Source organism: Electrona antarctica (genome assembly GCF_951216825.1).
Source record: "Electrona antarctica genome assembly, chromosome: 9".
Classification (NCBI taxonomy): domain Eukaryota; kingdom Metazoa; phylum Chordata; class Actinopteri; order Myctophiformes; family Myctophidae; genus Electrona; species Electrona antarctica.
In genome coordinates, this window is record NC_136790.1 from 4,801,292 (window position 1) to 4,818,882 (window position 17,591).

Genomic DNA, 17,591 nt, shown 5'->3' on the forward strand with positions numbered 1-17,591 from the left:
AGGGCCATGGCAGCTCCCCCGTCCTATAATAGATAAAGAGAACCCTAAACAAATGAGACCAACATATTTATTCTGTCTATTTATTGAGGAAAGATCCAATTATCTCTAAGATTAGCAATTCATTTGATGGTGAAATTACCAGAGTCAGACAACTCAAACTAAGCAATAGGGAGCAAACCTTTGTAGCCTAGACACCATATAAGGTCGTAGCATGTCATGCATACTGAATGCCAGCCAACCCCATGTCCCCTTCAATTATGCAACCATCACCACACACACTGTTTGTGCTCGGAGACCTGACAGCGGTGCTGCATCAGAAGTGTGCAACAGCATCCTCGCTCCGCTACAGTCACTTATCGTTGGCTCTGCAGCACTCATCAGTCTTTATTGACACGTACTGGTCCCTGTGCATTTTCTTAAAAAAACAAAAAACAAAAAAAACGTTTTATTTTGACGTAAAATCTCTTTGTGTGCTTCATCAATGAACAAATGGAGGGACTTTTCGTTGTGAGAGTGAGACTGTCAAGTGCGCATCAAGGTGAGGAGGACATTAATTATTATGTGCTGGTGCTGTTTAGAACAAGTTATTAAATTTATTCATATTTTATTGAATATCTCTGTTTAGAACTTGTTAGGCATTTAAGACGCAGCTTCTCAACCAGTTAAATGATGTTAAATGATGATGATGATGATTTGCATTTTAATTAAACTAGCCGTGTGTGTGTGTGTGTGTGTGTGTGTGTGTGTGTGTGTGTGTGTGTGTGTGTGTGTGTGTGTGTGTGTGTGTGTGTGTGTGTGTGTGTGTGTTGCATTAAATTAGGCTATGAATAAATGTGGACAGAATGTTATGTGCATGCACATACCAGGGCACATAGTAGCAACACCAGACCTATTATTAAAAAAATCAATCAAAATTATCAAGATGCTTCACAATTGGAAAGTGAAAACCAAGCAATATCGTCTGCCATGAACCTTCAATCCCCTCTCTCTCTTCACAGGTCTTCAATATTGAGTGAAAGCATTCAGAAATTGCAAGATGTTTTGATAAAGTACTGTATCTCCCCTACCATGGATTCCCTCTTACAGAACCCCTTTTCAAACATCTCAACCGCACATGAAACGTTCCAAAACACCAGGGTGTATCTAAACGCCACAGGCAATTACACCAATGACCAATCGATTGAGGACATCCTCTTTCAAGCATTGGGTCCCAAGCGGTCTCCCGTCTTCCTCCCTGTGACACTCATTTACCTGCTCATCTTCCTCACTGGCTTATCTGGAAATGTGCTGACGTGTGTGGTGATAGCCAAGCACAAGAAGATGCGCAATCCCACCAACTTGTACCTGCTGAGCCTGGCTGTGTCTGACCTCTTGGTGCTGCTATTCGGAATGCCGCTGGAGATCTACGAGCTGTGGCAGAACTACCCGTTCCCCTTCGGCGAGGCGGGCTGCTACTTCAAGACCTTCCTTTTCGAGGCGGTCTGCTTCGCCTCCATCCTCAACGTCACGGCCCTGAGCGTGGAGAGGTACATGGCCGTGGTGCACCCGCTGAAGACCCGCTACCTCTCCACCAACCGGCACGCCAAGCGGGTCATCGGTGCCGTGTGGCTGGCGTCCATGGTCTGCGCCGTGCCCAACACCTCGCTGCATGGCATCTTTCACCTGCCAGGGAGGAGGGACGAGTCGGCCGTGTGCTCCGTGGTGAAACCTGTGTGGGTGTACAATCTGGTCATTCAGATCACCACGGTCTTCTTCTACTTCATACCCATGATGGTGATCAGCGTGCTGTACCTGGTGATGGGCGTGCACCTGAGGAGAGAGAGCCGGCAGCCGTGGACCACCTTGGGGAAGAACTGCAGCTCCAGCACCAGGTTTAAGATCCATGTGGAGCACGCAGGGCGGAGGAGACAAGTCACCAAGATGCTCTGTGAGTCTTCTTCACTCATCATGTATGACCTATACAGGATTTACCAAGTCTCCCTCAAGGGACTTCTACATGGGAGTTCCATGTGTCCTGCATGCCGTTATAGTACTGCATGCATTCATAGTTAAATCTAGTTGTAATGTTTAATTTGTGACTGACAGTATACATTGGTGTGAGTTACTGTATAAGAAGCTGAAGTGTTTTTGAAGGCGAAACATGTACTATAATAATAGTGCATTATTGATTATTTGGAATTTCCATTGGTATTCTGAAGAGACTCTCTTTGCTGTAGTCGTGTAAACCCCTAGGAATTAACTGTGTTTATAGATTTTTCTCTTTTAACATTCAAAGGGGAAATGTCCGGGCCTGGGCCTGGGCCCGGGGCCTGGGCCTGGGCCTGGGGGTGGTGATGTGCTGTAGGAGAGGGCCCGGGGGTGGTGATGTACTGTAGGAGAGGGCCCGGGGGTGGTGATGTACTGTAGGAGAGGGCCCGGGGGTGGTGATGTACTGTAGGAGAGCTGGGCCTGGGGGTGGTGATGTACTGTAGGAGAGCTGGGCCTGGGGGTGGTGATGTACTGTAGGAGAGCTGGGCCTGGGGGTGGTGATGTACTGTAGGAGAGCTGGGCCTGGGGGTGGTGATGTACTGTAGGAGAGGGCCTGGGGGTGGTGATGTACTGTAGGAGAGGGCCTGGGGGTGGTGATGTACTGTAGGAGAGGGCCCGGGGGTGGTGATGTACTGTAGGAGAGCTGGGCCTGGGGGTGGTGATGTACTGTAGGAGAGGGCCCGGGGGTGGTGATGTACTGTAGGAGAGGGCCCGGGGGTGGTGATGTACTGTAGGAGAGCTGGGCCTGGGGGTGGTGATGTACTGTAGGAGAGGGCCCGGGGGTGGTGATGTACTGTAGGAGAGCTGGGCCTGGGGGTGGTGATGTACTGTAGGAGAGCTGGGCCTGGGGGTGGTGATGTACTGTAGGAGAGGGCCTGGGGGTGGTGATGTACTGTAGGAGAGGGCCCGGGGGTGGTGATGTACTGTAGGAGAGGGCCCGGGGGTGGTGATGTACTGTAGGAGAGGGCCCGGGGGTGGTGATGTACTGTAGGAGAGGGCCCGGGGGTGGTGATGTACTGTAGGAGAGGGCCTGGGGGTGGTGATGTACTGTAGGAGAGGGCCCGGGGGTGGTGATGTACTGTAGGAGAGGGCCCGGGGGTGGTGATGTACTGTAGGAGAGGGCCCGGGGGTGGTGATGTACTGTAGGAGAGGGCCTGGGGGTGGTGATGTACTGTAGGAGAGGGCCTGGGGGTGGTGATGTACTGTAGGAGAGGGCCCGGGGGTGGTGATGTACTGTAGGAGAGGGCCCGGGGGTGGTGATGTACTGTAGGAGAGCTGGGCCTGGGGGTGGTGATGTACTGTAGGAGAGGGCCCGGGGGTGGTGATGTACTGTAGGAGAGGGCCCGGGGGTGGTGATGTACTGTAGGAGAGGGCCCGGGGGTGGTGATGTACTGTAGGAGAGCTGGGCCTGGGGGTGGTGATGTACTGTAGGAGAGCTGGGCCTGGGGGTGGTGATGTACTGTAGGAGAGCTAGGAGCAGCTAGGGGAATACATACGGTGGGATACACATGCAGTGTATGTGTATGTGTACAGCATACACAGTTCTGCCTTGATCTTTCCTTGATCTTGATCTTGCCTTGTATTCCCCTAGGGGAATACATACGGTGGGATTTCTACGGTGGAGGATGTTCTTGTTAACACACCCACCACAGCACAATTTCAGTGCCACTCAAATTGATAAGAATCTTGATTCCAACATCCAAGTAGGGAACTTGATGAATGGAAAAAGTAGTGTGTGATATACACAGCATACACAGCACATCCTCAAATGTGTTTTTCCTTCCTTCCTTCCTTCCTTCCTTCCTTCCTTCCTTCCCTCTCATTCCTCCCAGCCATTGTGGTGGCAGTGTTCGGGGTCTGCTGGGCGCCCTTCCACATTTCCCGCCTCCTGTGGAGTTCCATCAGTCAGTGGACAGACCTGATGCACGCCGTCCATCAGTGTGTCCACATCCTGTCCGGTGTGCTCTTCTACCTCAGCTCCGCCGTCAACCCCATCATCTACAACTTGCTCTCCACGCGTTTCCGGGAGTGCTTCCGGGAACTTGTGTGCTCCCGCGGCCGTGCTAAAAACAAGCCCCCACCCTTCCCCCAGATTATCCTGGACCACTCTGGCCAGAGAACCAGAGCGCAGGTCGAGGGGAAAGACTCCAACGTTTTCATTCCTCTGATCTCTCCTAGCATGTCACTGAGCCTAGACACTACAACCCTCACGTGTACATGCAAAGAGCCTGCCTCCATAACCTCTTCATTATAATATATATATATATATATATATATAGCAAGCATCAATGCATCATTGGCATGGTAATAAATAATTAAACAGACAAACAAATAAATGAATAAAAACATTCCAAGAGCTATATTTCTAAACGAATGTTCGAAAGCCTAGAGGTTTTCTGAAAAACCTATGAAACTATATAGTGTATAGCTAAAATCCAGAATGAAACAGCATTCCCAGCTTTAATGGGTAACTAACCATTACTAATTTAGTTGTTGTGAATAAGCTAAGCCAGCAGACAAGGCCTAGCACACATTGTATATGAGGTGGTTGCAGTTGAATTTATATTATATTATCTCTGTGTGACACTTTTGCTCATTCCATGTTCTGTATTGTACTTGTATTACTTTAGTCAGTGAAACTATTATGTAAGATGAGCATATCTGATCTTAATATATACTGTACTGTCGGAAAGTTCTGATGAATTCCAGAATTGTTTACTGTGTAGGCCTGTTGTCTGATGAGTGAATATTAATGTGAGCTTTGCAAGGCATTGCCTTTTGTTTGTGTTGTGACAGACAAGTTCATATTCCCTGTTACTGTCACAATAAAGCCTGTGATTATGCAACGCATACAATGGAAATAAATCAAATTTGCTATTATAAATGCTATTTAACCGTATTTCGACTTCGTTTCTTGTTACGTTCATGTTTTAAAGATGATACCCATCTTGATCTTGCATTACATACATACGTACTGTAAATACTTTTTATAACCAAGCTTCAACATGAACCTATAGTCTCTTGAGACAGACTGTTGACAAACATCAAATTCTAAGGAAATGATGGCACTGTTTCTCCTTTATTTTCCAATGAGTTCTCAGATTTGACATAAACCTGTAAACTGTATCTAAGATTACTAAAATAAAATGGAAGAGATTCAGAGAGTTAACTTGCATGTCAGTGAAGTTCCATCCCAGTAATTATCATATCCTATAGCAGTAATACATAACACTTGTTAACATGTCTATGTAACAATGAAAAGTGTTGCATAATTATCAGATATCGCAAATCCCACATGATTTGATGCAGGTTATTATTTAAAATATTTTCAGGAACATGAACTATGCTAATTATGTCACTTGTAAACACAGCTCTTTTGAAGTTGATTTTATTGGTGACAAGACACAAAATTATACACAGTGCACCTTTAATATGCGCACACGCACACGCACACGCACACACACACACACACACACACACACACACACACACACACACACACACACACACACACACACACACACACACACACACACACACACACATTGCAATTGGCTTATGGGAGGACCGATTTGTCACGCTCATGTCACTGACATGACTCAGCCAAAACTATATAAGGCGGTAGTGGCAGTACTGCCTCAGGGGTCAGTGGCAGCACTGCCTCAGAGTCGGTAAAGCAGCCGGATGGGAACCGTGACGTTCCCCTTCCCAGTTCGATCACAGGCTTCCCCAGAGTTGGTGTCAAAGGCCACATTTACATGCAGACATTCATTCGGAATGAATGGATTCATTCCAGTCATGAGAATAAAAATGCTCATGTAAACACCTCAATTGGAATAGAATATCCCATTCCGAATGAATTTTCATTCGGGTCTGAAGGGGTGGTATATACCGTTTGCATCGGTATAGAGCTACCATATAAACACCTTATTCCGAACGCTTCCCCGTTTGGAATACATGAATTATTTTGCGCATGTCCATGCTGTGACGTTAAACATAAACAGGAAGAGAAACAGCAGCACATGGGCACAATAATACAAGCTGACACTGGACTGGAGCACTGGAGGATCGAACAGAGAGGACAATTCTCATTGTTCAATCCAAATTTCCAGAATAATGTTTAGTTTAAACAAAATGTGTGTGGACACATAACTAGTAACATTTCTGCACTTGCGCAGGAAACCAGGTTCAAATCCGGGGTAGAAGAGGAAAGTTACATTGTCCTGCTTTAACATCATAGCATTAATCATAGCTGGTAACAGACGGACGGACGGACGCACACACACGCTTGCTTACTATGCACGCACGCACGCGCGCACGCACGTGCACACACACACACACACACACACACACACACACACACACATCTAATTTATATGCGTGTTTGCGGGAAATAAGGGTGCTGCGGAGCGCGAATTACGCACGGGGAGCAATGCCCATTCGATTCTGTCAACTGCAGGTTGTTTATAGCAGAAACGAATATCTCATTTCTTTGGTGGGCACAAATCAAATAAAATAAAAAGAATAGGCCAGCCTACATCATTTAGTAGTAGGCCTAGCCTAGGCTACTATAGCGTTGACGAGGTTGTTGAGGAGGAGGAAGATTACGAGGGTGACAGCTATCTGTATGTTCTGAGATGGACTGCGGTCACCGCAGTTATATTTTATTTTCCAAATGCTGCTAATGTATTTTAGTGTTCTGACGGCCAGGCCGCTGTGACAACTGACTGCTGCTGTAAATGTTAGGCTATATGGGAATGTGTTGTTGGGATGGAAATGTATAGGCTATTATATCATTGGTTATATTTAGAGCCTATAGGCTATTGTGTGTAACGTCATGGTACATACAGTATATAGTTAGTTTCATTCCAAATAATTTTGGGCCTATAGCCTATTCAATGATTATGAGAGGTTACCTACCAGCACCTGTCATCAACCACAGCTTGTACCCATCTGAGGGAGGGAGGATAGGGATGTGTGTCCCATCTATAATCCCCATAATTTGGGGAATGCGGTGTGCTGCCTGGAACCGCTCCGCTATTGCCATGGCCTCCTCCTCATTTGGGACACGGACAAGTTGTCGAATCGGCCCACCCAATCCCCTTGCAAAACATGTATGTGAATTTATGGACTGTGCTTTTGTGTATGCCGAATTGATTTGCTACTAGCCTGTATTCCCCACAGCTCCCTAATTTATAAAGCACTATGGCCACTCGCATCATTAGAGGAATGGGCGCTCTGACCGTAACCTCGTCAGGGGCCATATATCTCTCCATTAGTGTGCAGAGTCTGAAAAAGACGCACGTTTCATCCGAAAGTCATTTTTCCATTCGGCGTCTGTATATTCTAAAAGAACTATACGCTCCCACCAGTCTTGGCTTCGGACTTTCATCCATTCTCTCCTGCTCTTTCTTGGCGGTGGGGGAAGAGGCGCAACTTGCCGGGGAAAGTTTGTCGCGGCTAAACGCAATAACTGGTGACGTTTCACCCGACTCTTTTTTTTTGCCTGAAGTAAAAAAAATAGCTGTTCAAATTGCTGCTTAACTAAAAACAAAATGTCAATACAAATGGCAGTAGCCAGGATACGCTGTCGTGCGTCCATCTACATTCACTTCACTTCCCTGTCAACTCAAATGTCAAACTTGTCTTGAGCAGGTTACACCCCAAACCACTTACTGCGCATGTCCAAAGTTATTCGGAATGAGCATGCATGTAAACACATGAGGAATGAGGAATACCTTTATTCAAGTTCCATGTAAACAGTTGAGTATGAATCTCTGTTCGGAATGAAGTCATTCATTCTGAATACATTTTGTGCATGTAACTGTGGCCAAAGTGTCCTTGAGCAAGACTCTGAACCCCTAATTGCTGCCGATGTGCAGGTTAGTGCCTTGCATGGTTTCCTCCGCCATCGATGTATGAATGTGTGTGTGTGAGTGAATATAGTGCACAATCTATGTGAAGCGTTGGATAAAAGCGGAATATAAATGCACCATTTACCATTTATAAGGAGTTCCCAATGCAGCTACGCCCAAATATGGAGTACTGTTACCAAACAACAAATCACCAACATTTTGGAAACAAGGAACTGGATGAAAGCACGTATTCAAGTAAAGCAAGTCTTTGACTTGTTGTACAAGTCAGTGACACAAAGACAACTAACCATGTTGTTTAATTCTTCAGTGTGTGTAACCAATATCCCAGGCCAGATAAATAAGCTCATGTGCAAAATCATAGTTTGACACCTGAAACTGACCATGCTTTACTGCAACATAGCAATAGAGAAGTTGTTTTTTTGTCTGTTCTCCCCCACCCTAAGGCCTGACTCACACCTTCGCATCTAGCATACAACATTGTTAGATGCTAGATGTAAACAAAGGGTAAGTGTCATGGCCGCCCCAATGCATTTCCAATGGAAGTCACATGGTTTGACACAACATTTTTGTTGTACGGCTTTCGGCTGTGTTTCGACTGCCCCCTCATACAACAAAAATGTTGTATCAAACCATGTGACTCCCATTGGAAATGAATTGCGAGTCTCATGCATCAGCTATACATCAATCTGTTGTGCACGTGTGAGTGAAGCCTAAGGCCTGACGCACACGTACAACAATGTTGTATGCTAGATGCGAAGGTGTGACTGAGGCCTAAGGACATGTTCCAGTTCTGACAAGGACCGTAAGAGGACCGTAAGAGGACCGTAAGAGTTGGGAATATAAAGGCAGGGAAAAGACGAGCACTTTGCCACAATATTTGAATAACGTCAGTTATTGACAAAGGTCAATGAAGATCAGTATGAAAATTATTATTATAAATAGCTTATTTAACAATTAAATCAATCTATGTGTACTGTATTGATTGTACAAAAGATTACACAAATAGGTGAACAGAATGCATTTCCTGCCGATGCAACATGGTCTTCATTATGCCTCAAGACAATTCTGCCAGGAACTGCCAGAATTCTAACCGTATTTTCCTTTTTTCAGTCTCTTCATTCTTCTTGTTCATTAAAGTCATTTTGTACTCTACATTGTACTGTACATTGTACTGTACATGTCCCAAAGAGACACTGTTTAAAGGCAGGCTTTAGTTTAGCTCGAGAAGGAGGGTTTTCGGGCTATTCTAACTACGTTATATGTATTCAGTCCTGGTGCGTCAAAACCAGGGGACACTCCCCGCTTGTTAAACACATAAAAGTTAAACAGTTGGCCATCCTGGGCCTCCAGGGAAACAGAAGCGGTGCTGACCCGTAACACACAGGGGTACTCCTTCTCAAACACCACCCTGAACACTCTCTCCACCAGGTAGTTGAGTTTAATTGTCCTGTACTGCTCGGGGATTAGCTCCTCGATCTGTGGTCCAAACTGCTGCATGATCAGAACACCGTCTTTTCCTGCTTTGATCTCATAGTAGGTGATGTTGCTGTAGGTGAAAAAGCCAGTGTACGGATCTGGGTTCGGGGGAGCAACAAGGACCTTCTTGGCTTCCCTGAAGGCCCTCTCCATGGCCGGGATGATGTGGCCATAGGCCCTGGCGATCACATCCTGACTCTGCGACCTAGTGCCCGCCATGAGAACCACCAGTCCCAGCTTCAGCCGGGGAACCAGCGAGAAGGTGGCGGAGTAGCCGTCCAGGTCGCCATCCTTGCGCACGACCTCATACCCCAGCTGCTCGTTCACCTCCCACGGCGTCCCTGTGCGGTTGGCAAAGTAATCCTTGTCGCACCTGAAGAGCGGGGTCAGCATGATCTTGAGCGTGTCCGGCTCCAGGAGCTTGCGGTGGTAGGCGCCCAGGAGCATCATGGCCAGCTTGGCGAGGTCTGCCGCTGTTGAGAACATCTGACCAGAAGGCCGGTACCAGCCCAGGTCATAGAGTGGAGCAGACTGCCCGCTAGAGTACACTCCCACCGCCATCTGGCCTTGGAGCCCTGGGGTAATGTCAAAGCCGCTATCCTCCATGCCCAGACGGTTCAGGATGTTGTCTGTGATCCAGCGCTGATAATCAACCCTCACCACTCTCTCAGCCAACACGTGAGCCAGCAGGGAGAAGGCCAGGTTACTGTAGTGACACCTAGCATTGAAAGTGAGACGGAGTGACAGAGATGAAATGAGACACAATTTCACGGTAATTGATGTAACACTGGATCAGAAATGGAAGGGCTATAATATGACAATTTGGTGCTTCTTTGGTGCATAGGTTTTAAATTGTGAAAGTCATAATTTAAAATAAATATTTATATATATATTCATATTGTGTTGAGTCTGGCGTAGAGGATTGCATCCTGTGCCAGCTGATTTCAATACATTTCAATAAATAAATGCATTCAACTGTAACTGCATAAACCAGATGAGATGGCTATACCGGACAAATAGACAGTAGCCTTATACTGACTTAGCTTATGGAGTGGTCACATACGCATATACAGACAGTAGCCTTACTGACTTAGCTTATGGAGTGGTCACATACGCATATATAGACAGTAGCCTTATACTGACTTAGCTTATGGAGTGGTCACATACGCATATATAGACAGTAGCCTTACTGACTTAGTTTATGGAGTGGTCACATACGCATATATAGACAGTAGCCTTACTGACTTAGCTTATGGAGTGGTCACATACGCATATATAGACAGTAGCCTTACTGACTTAGCTTATGGAGTGGTCACATACGACGCATATCAATTTATTTCCCATACATGTACAGTTTGTTCGCACAATAAAAATGCTAATGTATGTGATAGACTGAAATCATCAATGATGTCGATGCTGTTGGGTGAAGATATTGTATGTCCTAAACTTTTACTTTTCAGAAAATGGAAAAGAAAAGTAGTCACAAGCTCTTGTTAATATTTGGGGAAATATTTATATATTTTTAAAAAAGACTTTCACTTGGATTTTTATATATTATCCCATTTTGGGCGGGAACCCCTTTTGGTGTTAGCATTATGTTATGCTTTAGCTATTGAAAAATAGCAGATCTACAAGCTCATAGCACGCTTTCAGGATGTAGAAGACATTTTTAGAATCTGATCTCAGGTCAAAAATGGGTTATAGGCCATTGTATCTTTTGGCTGCTTTTGTGTGGCAGCCTTGTATGACAAAGTAGGGCAGTAGTCTATATATATGGCTGCACCATACACCATGTGGCCACTGGGGGCGCTAGTGAGTAATTTATGTTAATTTATGTTAATTTATTCATAAATATAATTAGCATAAAACCACAACTCATAAACCATAACTCATAAAACCATAACTCATAAAACCATAACTCATAAAATCATAAATATAATTAGCATAATAATAATTATAAAATTCCACGCATTCCCTAAATTCCATGCATACCTTAATGTTTATGTTGTGATGTATGCCATGCTTTTTGTTATTGCTTATTATAAATCGCTCTGGATTAAGAGCTTAAGTGTTTTTTACATTAAGTGCTTAAATCTGTCCCTATCTCTCCCTATCTCTCTATGTCCCATGCATGTCACAGCCTGTGAGCCCCCTCATGTGGGTCTGTCCCACCCCCAAAGCCTAGTAGACATGCCGGCTCCAGGTGTGCATAGAACAATAGAAAGTTTAGATTAACCTCTGGGTTGGTGAGGGGTGGGGGATCCCTTATCTTTTAGAAGTGCCAGGTGGCAGTTGTAATCGGGGGTGGGATCCCTTATCTTTTTGATGTGCCAGCTGGCAGATTGGGGGGTCCCTTATCTTTTTGAAGTGCCAGCTGGCAGTTGTAAACCCCCTCCCCCTCAAAACATCTGTTTGGTGTGTTAATGTGTTAATTAGATGAAGTTAAAACTGGGGGTGGGGGATCCCTTATCTTTTTGATGTGCCAGGTGCAGTGTGTGTGTGTGTGTGTGTGTGTGTGTGTGTGTGTGTGTGTGTGGGGGGCCAGGGGGTGGGGGTCCCCATCTCTTTGAAAGTGACAGGTACCAGGTGACAGGTGACAGGTGACAGGTGCCAGGTGACAGATGACAGCAGCTGACAGCTGACAGGAAAACACACAGCTTGTGTGTGGGTTTAGCCCCAGCATTGCAATTTCCAGGCGCATATATACGTTGGAGTAATGGGTGTACAGTAGGTGTACACTATTGAGTATAGGTATGGAAAAATAAAAGTATGAATAAATTACTTAAAAAAAGCTTAAAGTTAAAAAAAGTTACAAAACAAGTTAAAAGTTAAAAAACTTAAACAAATAAAGAAAAGGAGAAAAATGAAAAAATCAAGAACTTTTAGTGTAAATATGGTTTCTCAACTGTACTGCCGATGTACGTGTGAACTCGTAGAGAAGAACGCTTGAACTAGCTTGGGTGTTGTAGATGCCGCAAATATGTTCGAAAAGGTTTGTACAATGGTTAGTTAGAGGGGGTGGTCTACTGTGTGGGTGGGGTGTGTATGGGGGTTGGTCTACTATGTGTAGGTGTAGTCTAGTGTAAATGTGGCGTATAGCTGGTACTGCAGGTTTAAACATCAGGTTGGTCTGCTGTCTAGCTTTTCTTTTTTGTCTAACAGATTTGTCCATTTTATGGTGTAACTCCATTTTTGACCATAGACTATGGATCTAATAATGTAGGTGTAATTCCTCATACAACCACTACAGACCTGTAGGGGGGTTTCAGCCTCCTAGTGCAATTCCTCTATTTATTTTTAGTCCCAGTGGTTCAGAGGATACCCCTCATCCAGGGGTCCTACAAGGGGGTGTAATACCAGTTTTGGCCCATAGACTATGGATTTGAGCATCTCATCGGGGTAATACCGGTTAACATCACTACACCCCCATGCATCAGGGTTTCAAGCCCTCTAGGGGAGGGGGGTCTCAGGCTGCTATTATTTGGTATCCTTCAGACATGATGAGGCTCTTACATGTAACAGATCTGACCTCTCTAATTATATTACAATGCTTTTCTTTTTTGTCTAACAGATTTGTCCATTTTATGGTGTAATTCCATTTTTGACCCATAGACTATGGATCTAATAATGTAGGTGTAATTCCTCATACAGCCACTACAGACCTGTAGGGGGTTTCAGCCTCCTAGTGCAATTCATCTATTTTATTTATCATCCCAGTGGTTCAGAGGACACCCCCATCCAGGGGCCCCACAAGGGGTGTAATACCAGTTTTGGCCCATAGACTATGGATTTTGAGCATCTCATCGGTGTAATACCGGTTAACACCACTACACCCCAATGCATTGGGGTTTCAAGCCCTCTAGGGGAGTGGATCTCAGTTCACTTCATTTTTGGTCCATCACAAAGGGTGTAATATCAGGTTTGCCCATAGGCTGTGAATTTAAGTAATGTAGGTGTAATTCAGATCTACCCCATAGGCTCAATACATACATGAAGGGGGTATACTTAGCTTGAATATTGACCGGTGTAAATCTAGCCTGTGTAGCCTATCTGTGAACAATTACACAACATACAGAATAGTACGAGAGCCATAGGTGTTTACGATTATTTGTACGCAGTAACTGGCAGTTTTTACAGTATTACATGGATCCAATATTCTCTGCTATTATTTGGTATCCTTCAAACATGATGAGGCTCTTACATGTAACATATCTGTCCTCTCTAATTATATTACAATATGGTTATGTTATGCTCATAGGGAACAGTGGTTCGAGCAGTAATTATTGTCTTCAGACATTGTATGATCAGGTTATTAACCAAACATTACAGGTAGTACAGCATAATCCCATATGGTCTAGTGGTTTAGGATGCTTGGAGTATAGCCATGAGACCCAAGTTCGACTCTTGGTGTGGGAAATATAAGTATATGTTTTCAATTATAGTGAAAGTTAATGATATCCACCTAGTGGGGCAATTTCTATAGATGTTGGTCAACCAGTCATGCAAACGATTTCAGCACCATAGACAGCATTATGCCCCTATTGTTAGGACTGTTAGTACACCTTATGTAGACACAGAACTCTATAGTGCATACGTATTGGTTCATCATACAGATATTCCACTGATGGATTGATGGTAGGTTACTAGTTAGCATATGATTCATGTTGATAATCTTTTGAAAAATGTGATTTTACGGGGGTTCATATGGTAAAATGCCTAAATTGTAAATTGTAAACTACATAACAATACTATTTACAGCATCACATACACAAAAATGATACAAAAACAAAACAAAAAATTATACAACAGCAGAAAACAAAACAAAAATGACACAAAGCAAACAGCAAAAAACATAACACAGCAACAATACGAAACAAAATCAAAAGGCTACACACCAGACAAGACAATATGTAAAAACATATGTGATAAAAACACAAAACAAAATCAAAAACTGTACAAAACACAATATGTAACAAAACATATGTGATAAAAACACGAAACAAAATCAAAAACTGGACACAACACAACAAAACAAACTTTTTCAAAACACAACACAAACAAAAAATACTAAAACAGAAATAAATAAACTACACAGCAGACAACACAACAAAAATAATAATAACTTGACATGAAGTATATGACTAAACGTGTAGCTAGATGGAATAGGGGGGTATACACAGACATGACCCGATACCCATACATGTCCAGATCAGGCGGTTATAGCACCACCAGCAGGTGGTTTTTGCTAAACCCCATTTTATTTTGGAACAAAATGGTTCAAATCATCAGATACCCTCCATGCCTAAGAAGAAAGGGACTATAATGTAGCACATTATAGTGCTATCATGAGGCCCACAACCTGCCAGGGCCTGTTTTTTATCTAGTATCTAGTCTAGTTTCATCTATATAGTTGTATCTAGTATACAAGCTTTTGCTCAATATACAAATTATTTACAATGTTTATTTTTATTTGTAATGATAAGATGTTTATTTTTTTGGAGAAAACGTATAATTCCTACACAGGCAGGGGTTATCGATGTATACAAAAACATCTACTTGGATCAATTATCCTGGAATTATTTTTACTTCTAAGATTATATTCTTGAAAAAGTTGCTAAACTCGTTGTCAGTGATAGACAGTAAATCCTTCATCATCAATCACCAGACACTTTTGACTCATTCACTCAGTAGTTCTCTCTTCCACTATATTATGACTAGGACATTATTCAACCAATACCAATAACTATTAACTAATAACTATTTTGCAACTAAATTTGGAAAAATTGTTAATTTCAGTTATTTTATCATTTTTCAGACATACTCTCTATCCATTTTTGTAACTGTGCAAACCTCTGTAGTGGTAAAAGACCCCCACACTTCACCATTCCCCCTGGTGGGTAGATAATTACACAGCCAACAGATCCCTAACAGCATCCTAACAGCATCCTCCATCTGATTTCACGAGCCAAAGGCCTATAGGGTCTATCAGAGATACAGGACCCGGTGGTCACAGGGGTCTGGTATAGTCCTACCATGAGCCCATAACCTGACAGGGCCTATTTTTATGGCAGGGTCTAGTTCCATCTATATAGTTGTATCTAGTACACAAGCTTTTTACATACACAAATTAACCTCAGTGACATATCCAACACTCATTTACCATTACATGCTGGTTAAACTAAATCACTAGTCACTAAATTGATCCATAGGGGGTATTGTACGGAAAAAAGCACACACCTATGGCATGAAATCTAATGTGGAACACCGTATCTTAACATCTTAGTCAAAATAATAGGCTAAATCATCATAATAGTTCTCAATCCTGGCTGAGGGTAGTAGGTAAATTAGGGCACTAGATCATTTGCTCACCCAAAGTTGCTGTGAAACTTCACAATATACAATAAATATATATATATTTATGTCAGGGTCCTAGTAAAATATAGTGTAAGGGGTGCATTGGGGTATATAAATAGGCATTTTCGGTTTATAAAGACCTAAAGAGCCCTGAAGATACTGTATTAATTGTTAAAGCTCTGCATAATATAGACCCAAATACCACTTATTGCACACTAAGGGTTGGTTGTTTTAATGATAGACATCATATTTCTGACTTTTGACACCCTGATATATGACTTGGGTACTCTCTGTCACAACTGGTCAATACAAAATATACCAATTATGTACAGATTTTTGGTGTCTCTGCATCTTTACACAAAAATATTATAGCGTTAGGCGTGATGAAGACGATCATTGTATGAATTCTATCAGGGTTTTCTAGGGGAAGTTTTGAAAAGAGTCAACAAGTTGGCACATTAAACTTGAAAATACTACATTCAAGTTGTTTATGTATGGGACAAGGGTCACAATTTCAGACAAAATTACTCCCCCATCACTGGGAACACAGTCATGTGGACACAGTCACTGTACGTTTTACATACATAAACTATGTTGTTCATGGTGTAAATAAAAAATATTATACATTGAGTCCCTAATATGACTTAATATAATAACCCCTTTTGACTAGACCCAATCACTCTTTGTATCACCAAATTCTTCTATTGTAGTCTATTCTACACACAAAGTATGAAGTGAAATGCTAAACCCCTCAAAAGAGACGGACCCCTAAACCAAGCCAAGCTACCAGAGCTGTTTCATAAAACAGATACTGATGTTAAACACATACAATGTTGCAGAAATGATTTGCACTAACAAAATGACAACAAAATATACACATTTTTATGATTGCATATTTTATTACGACTGCATATTTAGGAATATTCACAGTAGTCACGGTAGATGGTACACAATATCAGACCAATATTTGTCTCAATACAGTACATACAACATACAATGTGTACTATGTAATAATACGAGGGCAGAAAACTGTATGCAATATATGCAACTATACAATTGTTTCATTATGCGCATAACTTATACGTGCCGCATTAGCTATATCTTAGATTTTTGTGTGTATATAGGGTAAATCCTTCAACTCATTTAGGTACGATTCACAGATTTTATGGATTCTGGACACTGGTGCTACAACTCCGTGAGTTTCCAACACCTGCAAGAGTCCTGGCAGAAATTCATCAGTCCATAGCTTGTTCGTTAAATCTTTAAAATGATTGTAGAAGTAATATCTAGGTGTATCACCCAAACACGGGTGTTCGGTTTGGCTAGAATGGTTTATCTGACAACCGTTGCAACTTTCTCTCATCTGTTCAGTTATAGCCTTTTCGAGTAGTTGCACAATTCGTATTTTCATAATATCTATATGTACAGTGTTGATCACCCCGTCATTCTCATCCATAGTCAGGGGAAAATTCACTGGGGATGGTGTCGAAAGCACTGTTGATGTGGTTGGAGTGTCATGGGGAACGGGTGAATTTGTGGATAACAGGCCTACCCTCTCAAAATATTCAGAGTCCCCCGTATCATACCCCCAAAATGCCCTCTCATCATATTCAGCGTCTTCGTCCGTATCATCATATTCATTGTCTTCATCCGTATCCCCAATACTGGTGGGGTTCCACCATGATGATGTCTCATACACAGCCCGCCGAGGGTCCATCCGCCAAGCTTTGTCTCCTCCACTTGAGCTGGATTCTCCCAATGATAAAGTAGAGTCCTCCATGGTGAATGATCAATGATCATATCACAATTATACGCAGAGTATAAGGTAGAGGTTGCGGAGTTCGCCTTTTTACCTAT

General features: G+C 43.1%; 2 protein-coding genes across 5 annotated transcripts in view; one reads left to right on the forward strand and one right to left on the reverse strand.

Annotated features, from left to right (window-relative positions):
• Nucleotides 1-1,068: 1,068 nt before the first annotated feature.
• On the forward strand, nt 1,069-4,282 carry nmur3 (neuromedin U receptor 3; the record flags this gene model as incomplete). Its single annotated transcript, XM_079509724.1, has 2 exons — nt 1,069-1,927; nt 3,861-4,282. 2 exons carry the CDS (start codon nt 1,069-1,071, stop codon nt 4,280-4,282), a joined length of 1,281 nt encoding a protein of 426 aa, XP_079365850.1.
• Nucleotides 4,283-7,861: 3,579 nt separating this feature from the next.
• lactbl1b (lactamase, beta-like 1b) overlaps nt 7,862-17,591 on the reverse strand; it is a 55,841-nt gene continuing 46,111 nt past the window's right edge. For all 4 annotated transcript variants that reach the window (XM_079509525.1, XM_079509523.1, XM_079509522.1 and 1 more), the window contains one exon: nt 7,862-10,098. In XM_079509525.1, the coding sequence (XP_079365651.1) occupies nt 9,120-10,098 (979 nt within the window). In that variant the 3' untranslated portion in view covers nt 7,862-9,119. The remainder of the gene's footprint in view (nt 10,099-17,591) is intronic.